The sequence below is a fragment of the Bison bison genome, unplaced genomic scaffold, assembly GCF_000754665.1.
Source record: "Bison bison bison isolate TAMUID 2011002044 unplaced genomic scaffold, Bison_UMD1.0 scf7180017864324, whole genome shotgun sequence".
In the NCBI taxonomy this organism is placed as follows: Eukaryota; Metazoa; Chordata; class Mammalia; order Artiodactyla; family Bovidae; genus Bison; species Bison bison.
In genome coordinates, this window is record NW_011494896.1 from 10,794,133 (window position 1) to 10,806,630 (window position 12,498).

At 40.6% G+C, this 12,498-nt stretch overlaps 1 protein-coding gene across 1 annotated transcript in view; it reads left to right on the forward strand.

The window, feature by feature from the left end:
- ALG8 (ALG8, alpha-1,3-glucosyltransferase) overlaps nt 1–9,464 on the forward strand; it is a 28,220-nt gene extending 18,756 nt beyond the window's left edge. The window contains exons 7-13 of the mRNA XM_010853230.1: nt 189–292; nt 1,108–1,228; nt 3,962–4,101; nt 5,596–5,735; nt 7,003–7,100; nt 7,425–7,497; nt 8,834–9,464. Coding sequence (XP_010851532.1) covers nt 189–292; nt 1,108–1,228; nt 3,962–4,101; nt 5,596–5,735; nt 7,003–7,100; nt 7,425–7,497; nt 8,834–9,065 — 908 coding nt within the window. The 3' untranslated portion in view covers nt 9,066–9,464. The remainder of the gene's footprint in view (nt 1–188; nt 293–1,107; nt 1,229–3,961; nt 4,102–5,595; nt 5,736–7,002; nt 7,101–7,424; nt 7,498–8,833) is intronic.
- Nucleotides 9,465–12,498: the final 3,034 nt, after the last annotated feature.

Genomic DNA, 12,498 nt, shown 5'->3' on the forward strand with positions numbered 1-12,498 from the left:
ACCAGGCTCCCCTGTCCCTGGGATTCTCCAGGCAAGAACACTGGAGTGGGTTGCCACTTCCTTCTCCAATGCATGAAAGTGAAAAGTGAAAGTGAAGTCGCTCAGTCGTGGGCTACTACTAATTTGGGCATGTTATATAAGCTATGGCTTTCCATGCTCCTGGTTAATGATAATGGTCTTTTCTGTAGATGGATCCATCCGATGGAACAGCTTCAGCTTTGTCCGTCTTATTTCCCTGGGACTGATTGTTTTCCTAGTTTCTGCTCTTTCATTGGGTCCTTTTCTAGCCTTGGTAAGTCTTTTATTTGTTATAAAGAAGACATGTTTGGTATTATTTAGAAAAAATAATAAAGCCAGGGATATATAAAATAAGCAAAACTACTCCCTTTTCACTTCTTCCAACTATGACTCCACAAAGATAGATGGTATTCTTTCAGGCATTTTTGTGCCTATGCAAATATGTATGTGCATATATTTGTGTGTTTAATAATATGTCTCACACAAACACACACTCACACAGAGTTGATTGTAAGTATTCACAGATTTCTGGATTTGTTTATTTGCTTGTTTGCTATGTTTTATTTGTAACCCCAAGTCAGTCCTCAGCGTTTTGCCAGTCAGTCATTGACAGCAAACATTCTAAAGTGTTTACTTTAGAATATATACTAAATATACTACAGATGTTCAGCAGGTGTTTTTCCTTTTTTTGCTTCTTTCCTTGTTAATTTTAATTGCTGCTAAAACTGGGAAACACTGCATGTCTCATCAAGCGTTCTGCGTCGTCCCCATTTCTTCAGTAAACTTGATGAAGCTGCAGTCTGTTCTCCTTTGCCCCTTATCAATTCTTCCATTATTATATTATATTATTATATACAGTATCAGACTGGTATTCAAAATACTTTGATGTACCTTGTCACACATGACAGATGAGAAGGTTGGACAAAAAGAAGTTCTATGAACTGCTCAGCATCACATAACTATTTCCTTGAAGGAACAAATACTGGAACTCAGACCTCATAACTTTCTTCACACAATGCCACAGATAGTACCCTAGATCTCTTTTTTAACTTAGAAAAGATTGATCACTGTTTAATCTCTTTTCAACAGAACCAACTGCCTCAAGTCTTTTCCCGACTATTCCCCTTCAAGAGGGGCCTCTGCCACGCATATTGGGCTCCAAACTTCTGGGCTTTGTACAGTGCTTTGGATAAAGTGCTGTCTGTCATCGGTATGGTAGCAAACGTTCTTACCTTGTTTTGGAGGGGGGGAGGTCTCTGCTCATGGTTTGTGGGATCTTAGTTCCCCAACCAGGGATCAGCCCGTGCCCCAGCAGTGAGAGCACTGAGTCCTAACCACCTTTTTTTGGAGGGGGCGTCTCTGCTTTTGGTTTGTGAGATCTTCGTTCCCCAACCAGGGATCAGCCCGGGCCCCAGCAGTGAGAGCACTGAGTCCATGTAGGGACCTACATGGAATTCCCTAAGCCTTCTTACTTAGACTATGAATATTGCAAGGGCTAGTCACATTGAGAAATGGGGAAAAAAAAACCCTGCTTTGTCTTGTGAATGAGGCTGAACTGTTTGTTCTCCAGCCCCGCGTTTCCGCTCTCAGGATAAACAGAGAAGTGGTTCTAGGGACTGATACTTCAGCAGTGGAAATAGACTGCATTCCTTATAAAAGCTCTTTGTGGCAATGAGATGGTTGTTCCTTTCCTTGGGAATAAAATATTTAGACATTTTTAAAAGGTAATTTTTACCTCAAGTAAAACATTTTTCAGCAGTTATAACCTTACTTTTAAACTTTAAAATGTGAAGAAGTATTTTTAAGAATGTGTAAGTTATGATTCTGGGTATTAAAGATAATGGTAGGCATGCATTCAGCATGAGATGAAAGAAAGAGAAAACTTAGGCTATGCTTTTAAGTTTGCGATGTGATGAAAAGGAATTTATACCTTCAGACGGTTCTGAAAATAACTAACTGTAGAACAACTCACAGTCTCTCATCTGTGAATGCAGCCTAGTGTGATGGGAAATGGCAGGACCAAGAGAACGCCAGGCAAGCTTCTGTAACCGGACAGACAGTAAATATTTTAGGCTTTGCAAGCCACATAAGGTGTTTGGTTGCTTGTTTGCTGCTGCTGCTGCTGCTGCTAAGTATCTTCAGTCGTGTCCGACTCTGTGCGACCCCATAGACAGCAGCCCACCAGGCTCCCCCATCCCTGCGATTCTCCAGGCAAGAACACTGGAGTGGGTTGCCATTTCCTTCTCCAATGCATGAAAGTGAAAAATGAAAGTGAAGTCGCTCAGTCATGTCTGACTCTTAGCAACCCCATGGACTGCAGTCTACCTTTACAACCCTTAAAATGTAACAACTTATTGTGAGAAGCAAATGCAACAATAAAGACATGCCAGGCTGTCAGTAGCAGGGGCTTTGGAACCAAACAGCACTGGATTTGATTCTTCCACCTAAGCTTTGTGACTTTAGGCATGTCACTCATCTTTGTGTGCCTCAAGGAGCTAAAAGTAATGGCTGCAGAGCCCTTGGCATATGGCAGGTGCTTAATGCATGGCGGCTGCTATTACTGTTTTGGACACGTACTTGCGGGAAATCATAATTTGGTATTCTCACTCACCCACTGAGCCCAGCCTTGATATATCTGGCATCTTATAAAGTAGTTCTTAACACTTCTGAAAACTTTAAATGACTGGCATAATATGAGGTACAGGGGCCACTTGCCTTATCTGAGTCAGGAAACTGTTGTACCTCATCTTGTGTATCTGTCTCCTCAAGAATGTTGTGAATGGAAAGCCAGTGGCAGGTTAGGCAATTCTGTTTCAGGCAGGTAATTATTAGCTTTAAGAGAGAATCTGCAGGCTGAAGTCAAAAGGGAAGAGGTGAATGAATAGAAAGTATTTTAGTAGTCTACACTTTTCTCACATTTCACTAATTTTCAGTGGCATTAGATGGGGCCATTCAGGTGCTCAGACCATCTTTGACTCTTCTGTTAGCTTGTTTGGGCTGGGGCTTGCATCATTATCCTTGGACTTGGTTCATTTAGTAAGTATTTCTTGGAATGTTATGATATGTGCTGGGCATAGAAATAAATTGTCATTCCTGCCTTTAAGGAACCCAGTGTAGGAGAGTAAATGAACATATAAACAGATACAGTGCAGCATGTATAAGAGACCACCTTAACCCACAAGAAAATCAGCTTTACTTCCTGAGTTAGGAGCTTTCTTAGGTGAGTGAATTAGGAGTTAGCTCTAAAGTGAGTAGGCCATTCTATGCAAAAGGAGTAGTCTGTGCAGAGGGACACGGGTGTCTGAGGGGTATGTCAGCTCATTGCAGCCGAACTATATTTAACAAGGTGAAGCAGATGAGTCTGGCAAGGTGGGAGGGGCTAGATCATGGAAGATACTGTGGACTGTGCTTAGGAATATGGACTTTATCCCATAGTCAAGGAAGGATTCAAAGCTGGCTTGTGACATGGTAGTATTTGAGAAAGCTTGCTTCATTTTAGAGATGATAGCAAATTGCTGTCCATGCTACCTGCCAGCAAGGTTTCCTGTTCCAATATAGACAACCACATTGTAAACCAGAGGCATTTTAGATAGAATATTGTGGGACTGAGTTAATGAAATCTTGACCTTGAAGCAGTCATAAGATTTAGTGGCATATTCTTTTTTTCCTCAAGGAATTGACTGGTAAAATACAGTGTGAAAGTGTCACCGACTCTTTGCAACCCCAGGGACTGTGACCCGCCAGACTTCTCTGTCCGTGGGATTCTCCAGGCAAGAACCCTGGAGTGGGTAGCCTTTCCCTTCTCCAGGGGATCTTCCCAACCCAGGGATCTAACCCAGGTCTCTGGCATTGCAGGCGGATTCTTTACCAGCTGAGCCACCAAGGAAGCCACATAACACATGGTGTGTCATTGATCAAAACAAAATGTCTGTTTACTCTGTAGGTTTAGAACTGAAACTTCTTGACCCGAACAAGATTCCCAAGGCCTCAATGACAAGTGGTTTAGTTCAGCAGTTCCAACACACAGTCCTTCCCTCAGTGACTCCCTTGGCCACCTTTATCTGCACTCTGATTGCCATGTTGGTAAGAATTCACACGTGGTCCTCATTTATTGAGTTTTCTCTCCTTTTTTTGTGTGTGGCTGGTTGAATTTCAAGTTTTCCTAACTGTAGGATAAATTCCATGCCTGTAATCCTGCTGCAGATTGAGGCATTTCCTAGCAATTCTTAGGGTAACTTTGAACACCATAAGGAAGGATTACTAGTAAAGCCTCTTTGAGAGAGGTCCTCACGAAAGGCTAATAGACCATCTGTTCACCATCAGATGAAGAAGAATGAAAAGCCCGGGGAGGGGTGGATCCTGGACCACACCGTGGAGAAAGAGGACAGTGTAGTAAGGACATCAGGTTTTTGTTTTCTTCCATGGTGAACTGATCAAAAGTCTAAATTTTTCTGGACCGCCTGGATATTTTGTCTTGATAATGAGCTGAGATGCCACAGTGGCTGTTTGAGCATCGGATAAGAATCTTATATGAGTCAGATGCTGTTATAGGCATCATTCAAAGTTGTTTTTGTTAGTGATCATGATGAACTCAATTTCATGATATAATTTTAGTAGAAGTCAATATAAATAACTCAGTCATACCTAATTACACTCAGTTTTAATTTTTGTTTCTGAATAATCAAGCCTACTCACAAGACACCTGACCCCACTTAATTGCATGGCAGTACTGGTAGGTAATTAAGCTCTGTTGGCCTATTTATCCACATGTTCTAACTGAGGTTAAACTTTTTCCTAAAATTTCAGCCTTGTAAGCTGCATGTGGAAGGCCTTGGATTGCTTGTAAATTACACTACTCCAGCTCACAGAGTTAGATGTTTGCTTATTACTATTAAGATTTTTTGATGTGGACCATTTTTAAAGTTTTATTGAATTTGGTACAAAATTGTTTATTTTGTGATCTGGTTTTTTGGCCACGAGGTATGTGGGAATTGAATCCGTACCCTCTGCATTGGACGACAAAGTCTTAATCACTGGGCCACCAGGGAAGTCCCTGGTGTTTGTTTATTAATATGCTGCTGCTGCTGCTAAGTCACTTCAGTCATGTCTGACTCTGTGCGACCCCACTGACAGCAACCCACCAGGTTCCGCCATCCCTGGGATTCTCCAGGCAAGAACACTGGAGTAGGTTGCCATTTCCCATTTAATTTATTATTAGCTCCACAATATCGATGAACTTTTGTAGTTTGATCTAATAAGTTCAGTGACTATTAGTTAACTAATTATGAAGGTGTAATGGGGGTTATACTGGCTATCCTAGAACTTATCATTCCTTATTAATGTCAATGAGTAGAATTAATTTTAACAAGTTAAATATGTATTTCCAAATGCCTTTTTCTGAGTAGTGTTTCTATGTTAACTTTTAGTGGACTGTTCACAAAGCAAATTATCTCAGTTTGATGGAGAATAATGAGCTACTGTTTTTCAGAGATGATGTGAATTATATTCACCTAACGATGTTTCAATAAAGCCTATTTTAAATGATACTGAAGTTTTATCTTTGCCTATTGTTTCTAGCCCTCTGTTTTCTGTCTTTGGTGTAAACCTCAAGGGCCCAGAGGCTTTCTCCGATGTCTGATTCTTTGTGCCTTGAGCTCCTTCATGTTTGGTTGGCACGTCCATGAAAAAGCCATTCTCCTCGCAGTTCTCCCAATGAGGTAAGCTCAGTTAGTGAGCACTTCTGGCATATTTCACAGTGACCCTGTTGTTTTCCATCTGATCTGTCCCTTGACATGTTCAGTGGGATAGGCAAAGATGTGTGGGAAAAGGTTTATACCTGGACAGAATGGTGATGCTTAACTTGGGATCCTTGGACCTGTGAAAGTTCTAAGCTATGCAGAACTGCCTGTATTGTCTCTGCATTTTTTGGTAAGGGGTCTTGTGGTAATTAAGAGTCATGATACCAGCCTGTTACTGCTGAATTTTGAATGGCAGCGTAGTATGAAAAAACGTGGTATTTGATGTCATCACGCCCACAATTCCTTGTTGGGTGTTGTTTAGTCAAAGTAAGGAGTGAGTCCATTATGGAATAATACCTAGCATACACACAGCACTTCAGAGTTTTCAGAACTGTTTTTGTTGATTGTTGGGATTTTGTTTTGTGCTTTTGTATTCTTTCTTTTGAGCCCCACAACAGCCTATAAGATAATTAGGATAAATGATTATCCCCTGTCTTTATAAAGCCCCAGAAACTGGGGCTCAGAGTTTGCCTTATCCAAAGTCACACAGCTAGCAAATAGCAGGATTAGGCCTTTAACCTGAATTTTACCATAGTGAATCTTAAGTTCTTTTCACTATGCCATGCTGGGGGAAAAAAAAAAAAAAGCACAATGTGTCTATTTTATATACAACTGAAACCCAGTTACATAGATGGTAATAGAATTAGCCCTTTTCTTAAGCTTTTTCTTAAATCCTGAGAGACGTCATTTAAGCTCTGAAAGAACATTAAGCAAATATGTCAGATCAGTACATGTCTTGTCTGAGTTCAACAGGGCAAAATTCCTAATGTCTTTAGTTAGAATTCTAATTGAACACCAGGACATGTGGGGCATTGTCCCAAAGAAGAGCTATAGGGTTGGAAATAAAACTCTCAAGTCCAGTTTCCCTGTCTACCACCATTAAGCAGCTCCCAACCCCACAATATTCCTTTCTTTGAGGAGGCAGTTACTCAGAGAGACAAGATTCTTTTTTGAATGTTCCATGATTCAGTGTAGTACATTCTTCTATGTATTGCTTCAAGTTTCCCACTAAAAAAATTAATATTCTCAATTGAATTGGACTTGTAGCAAAGATTAGTATGTTTTATGCAAAGCCAGTTCTAGAAATAATATGATATATATATATGTATAGCTATTTGCAAGTATAAGCTTCATTTGATGTTTTAATGAATTACACTAAGAATTATTTGAGAATTTTTATTTTTAGCCTCTTATCGGTGGGAAAAGCAGTAGATGCTTCAATTTTTCTGATTCTGACCACAACAGGACATTATTCCCTCTTCCCTCTGCTCTTCACTGCACCAGGTAAATAGCTTCTTTTTAAGAGAGATCTATCTGATTGTCATGCCTTTACATCAGCGCTTGCAGATCAGTGCTATCTGATTTAAACTACCTTAAAGTCTCTTAGAAAGAGAGAGCTCATCCATTCTTTTAAATAAAACCTCCAATATATCCCTAATTCTCAGTATCTTTAGATGTCACAAAAATGCATAGTTAAGCTCAAAAAGCATTCCTAGCACTATATAGCTATGTCAGTGTGATTATATTCCTTTAAGTATTCCCTAAAGTATCATAAACCTTCCTCTTACCAACTTAATCATCATATGTACCTTTTTATTCTTTTAACAGAACTTCCCATTAAAATCATACTCATGTTACTGTTTACCATCTATAGTATTTCCTCACTGAAGACTCTGTTCAGGTAATCTAAAAAAGTACATTTAAAATTCTTTTTACTCTTGTGAAATGTTTACTCCTAAATGATTAAGTCTTTTACATTTTAATTTTTTAAGTATTAGTGGTAATATCACAACCTTACAAAACATCAGCAATGCTGCTGCTGCTGCTAAGTCACTACAGTCGTGTCCGACTCTGTGCGACCCTATAGACGGCAGCCCACCAGGCTCCCCCGTCCCTGGGATTCTCCAGACAAGAACACTGGAGTGGGTTGCCATTTCCTTTTCCAATGCAGGAAAGAGAAAAGTGAAAGGGAAGTCGCTCAGTCATGTCTGACTCTTAGCGACCCCATTGACTGCAGCCTACCAGGCTTTTCCGTTCATGGGATTTTCCAGGCAAGAGTACTGGAGTGGGGTGCCATTGCCTTCTCTGAATATCAGCAATAGCAGGAGAAATTACTCATATTCCATCACTCTGAATAAGCCAGACACAAAAAGGACAAATATCATATGATTTCATTTATATGAAATAGCTGCTGCTGCTGCTAAGTTGCTTCAGTCGTGTCCAACTCTGTGGGACCCCATAGATGGCAGCCCACCAGGCACCCCCGTCCCTGGGATTCTCCAGGCAAGAACACTGGAGTGGGTTGCCATTTCCTTCTCCAATGCATGAAAGTAAAGTCGCTTAGTCACGTCCAACTCTTCATGACCCCATGGATTGCAGCCCACCAGGCTCCTCCATCCATGGGATTTTCCAGGCAAGAGTACTGGAATGGGTTGCCATGAAATATCTACACTATGCAAATTCATAGAGACAGAAAGTAAATCAGTGGTTACAGGGACCTGTGGGAGCGAGCGGTGGTGGTGCTGGATAGGGAGCACCTATCCAGCTTTACTGTCTCCAAAGATTCTTTTTAGGGTGTTGAAAATGTTTTGAAAGTGGACGATGGTCATGGTTACACAACATTATCAATATACTTACTACTACTTAATTACAATAAAAAATGGTTAACAAATTGTATATGACTTTACCAAACAAAAATTATGTACTGATTACCATATTCTTATTCCAGCATCACAGTATCCAGCCCCCTTCCCTCTTCCAAATGCATAGCTAGTTCTCCCTCAGCAACTTCAGCTAAGTGACAGCATCGATGATGACTGGATAATTTGGATTGTTGAGTTAATAGAATGATACAGTTTTATCACTTTTTTCTAAATGTGAAATTTTTTGCATTCTTTTGACTCTGGCTTTAGCTGCACTGCACATCAAGACAGTGCAGTTGGGCAGCTTTAGTTGAGAAATGTTTGCAAAAGCAGAATGACTCATCTAAAGTCAGACTTCTCTCCTTTTTTCTTCAGAAAAGAAAAGCCTCTTTTTAATTGGATGGAAACTTTCTACCTCCTTGGCCTGGGACCTCTGGAAGTCTTCTGTGAATTTGTATTCCCTTTCACCTCCTGGAACCTGAAGTACCCGTTTATCCCTTTGTTACTGACCTCAGTGTATTGTGCAGTGGGCATCACATATGCTTGGCTCAAACTGTATGTTTCCGTACTGACTGACCCTCCTGTCGGCAAGACAAAGAAGCAATGAGTAAAGGAACTGCTTGGATGTATTCCAAGCAATTATTTCATGGGAAGTTAATCAGAACTTGAAGAAAGTTGCTGGTAGCATGAAGCATTCATTTCAGTAAATCTGTGGGAGGACCATTCTTGTAAACTTGGCCTTGCCCAGCCTAGCAACCTGATTGTCACCATGGTGAGAAGCCACTTGTCCTCCATAAGCAGTGAAATACATCTGAAACAAATCTCGCCTTCCCCTTTTAAAATTGTCATTGAGACTGCTGTGCTTGCTCTAGGCAAGAAGGGAATCTGATCAACAGCATGATTTTTTGTAGCCTATAATAACCATCATCAGGATATAAAGCATAATTAAGATCATGTGCTAAGGGAAGTATAAATAAAATACTATTTTGTATTTCTGCACAAAAAACTTTTTGGATTATTTCCAGCTCCTCCATTTTCCTATTGGTGTGCACACAACAAATGGTGTGCACTAATCCCCATTCTGTACACCTTGTTCCAGGAGGTGCTTTTTTTATTCCATTGAAATTATGCATCGACAATACTCACAAAGACAATATTTAATGAACTGTTCGGCTTGTCAGCGGAGATTATAAGCCACTCTGCTCTTACATTGAGTTAAGGACATCTTCTGCAGTTCATTTATTCTAAAAGCAAGTACTCCAAATTCAGTAGGGTCACTCCTTAAACTTTGCTGTGTGAACAGTCTTAACTGTTTTTTTTTCCCAGCCCAATCTAGTCCTCCCCGTACCTTGAGAGTACTTCATACACTTTAACCAGGACCCCAGATTGCCTAATATCTGCAGCACATTCCAATTCAGCCAACGTTTATCTAGCTGTCACTAGGAACCTTCACATTTTATTTACCCATTGTCCCCCTAAGAAGATCAGAGAGAGTCCAAGGTCAATAGAATCCTGGGGTGCTAATCCAGTTATCCATCTCTTAAATTCACTCTATTTTCCAAGTCTTCTTTTGAGTCTCATTCAGAGATGAGGGATATTTGCCAAAGGAGGGGGGAAGCACAGCCTCTCTAGCCTCTTTTCCTCCCCACAGTTCCCCGTTGTGCCGTGTGCTCCAGCTGTCCCAACAGAATTCCCGGTGCGCTGTGCTATTTCCTACCTCTGCTTCCTTTCATTTCCTGCCACTTCCTTTCTTCCCTCTCTCTGCTGACTTTTATACCCTATCGCTTGATTGTCTGCACTTCAAGATTCAACTTCAAAATGTTCTGAAATCTGTAAGTGAAAACAAGCAAAGTTACTATCAAAATTTAAACAAATAAGATATATGTGAAGCCCATTTTTTACTGGCTGTTTAATTTTATATGCAGTGTACCAAAATTTTAACAAGTGGAAGGAAAAGAAAAGTGGGAAGGACTTGGTATTCTTGATCACAATACATTTTCCCAGGTTGAGGAGATAGAGCCAGAACTGGGCGGGAAGAAGATGCCCTCTTTCCAGCCCAACACTGGCATTGTTCTCCGTGTTAATAATTCCCACCTAGAAACTACTGTTTGTAAAGGGAGCACTTCAGTGTCAGAGAGAATTGCCCCCTATGCGTAGTCCATGCAGTTTCCGTTTGCACTTAATGGGAGGAAAAAACATTCTATTAAAATCTTTGAAAAAGATGTTTTACTCTTAAGCAGTTAGATAAAATTACTCTTCCAGTATAATCATGGTAAAAATAAAAAATTATTTTGGCCCACCTACCTGCTTTTTTGTGCTCCAAAGACGTGAGCTACTGTGCTAATGACAACTGAAATTAGAACCATTTTACAAACCTCAAAACCCTGAATCAATACAGCCTTTAGTTTCTCACAATAAAGTCCTGTATTCGGCATTTCCACTTTATAGAAAGGTCAGTAAATGTTTTTGGGTTTTTTTTCAGTCTCAGAAGTGTTGACTGAAAAACACACATGCAACATAGGAGTTGTTTCAGGTTTATTCAGGGACTGTAGTAAAGGCTGTAGCCTAGGAAATAGCTTCTCAGTAACTCTGAGAGAACTGCTCTGAAGAGGAGGGGGGAGGTTCAAGTATATATGTGACTTTGGGGCTAGAGAATACATGCACTCAAGTATACATTTTGGTAAAAGATTACTGCTAGTCACGAAGAACAGACATCTCAATAATTTTAGTGCTCTTCTGCGTATAGGAAGATGCAAGAATCTGGGTTCATTAAAATTCTTGCTAAGATACACATCTAACTGTAAGGGACCAGCTTGTCCAAAGCACAGAGCATCCTGTTGTCAAATTAATTTTCTCCATCTGAAGCAAAGAGTGCTTCATCCTGTTATCACCTTAACATCCTCTGAAGCACAGAGTGTACTGTCCATCAGCAACTGTAGCAGGTTACATAAGACAGCTATAAAAAGGACTGGACCCATAGTATACCTACGTACAGAATCCTAGAGCCTCTCAGAAGAGCACTCAGGGAGGATTCATTTTTTACAGTTTTCCTGAATGAATAGATAGCTGATTAGGCAGTGTTGAGGTGTTCAACATTGTGTAAAGCATCTCCTTCCACATGTGCAGCTGTTTCTTAAGGCATTTAATGCTGAATTCATATTTTTTTCCTCTAACTTACCAGTTGATCTCTGAAACCATAGTTCAGTTCAGTTCAGTCACTCAGTCGTGTCTGACTTTTGCGACCCCATGAATCACAGCACGCCAGGCCTCCCTGTCCATCACCATCTCCCGGAGTTTACTCAAACACGTCCATTGAGTCGGTGATGCCATCTCATCCTCTGTCATCCCCTTTTCCTCCTGCCCCCAATCCCTCCCAGCATCAGAGTCTTTTCCAATAATATTCTATTCCTATCGTGACAACCCTTCAAAGGATACACAAAAGGGAGGTCCCACACATTGTGGCCCTTTCTACTGAAAGCATACTACATAACAGGTGTTATGCTAGGTATTACCCGCTTTTTATCCTTCCTAAAGTTTGAAAAGCAATTCATTCTTGCTTCAAATATTTGCTGAGTTCCTATTGAGTGTCATATGCTGTGCTAGGTGCTGGAGATCAAAAGGTGAACAAGAAAGACATATTCCTGCACTCAAGAATTTATATTCTAGTGTCTAGAGAGATGTAAGAGCCAGGAAGATGACTCCTAGAAGAAAACATAGGTGGAAAGCTGTAGGACATTAGATTCGGTAGTGATTTTCTTGGATATGACACCAAAAACATGGCACCAAAAGCAAAAATTGACAAATTGGACTATGCCTCAAAAGAAACAGGGCTTCCCTGGTAGTTCAGCTGGTAAAGAATCTACCTGCAATGCAGGAGACCTGAGTTTGATCCCTGGGTTGGGAAGAACCCCGGAAAGGGAAACAGCTACCCACTCCAATATTCTGGCCTGGAGAATTCTGTGAACTGTATAGTCCATGGGGTCACAAAAGAGTTGGACACGACTGAGCGACTTTCACTTTCAAAAAAAAGCGATAGAGTG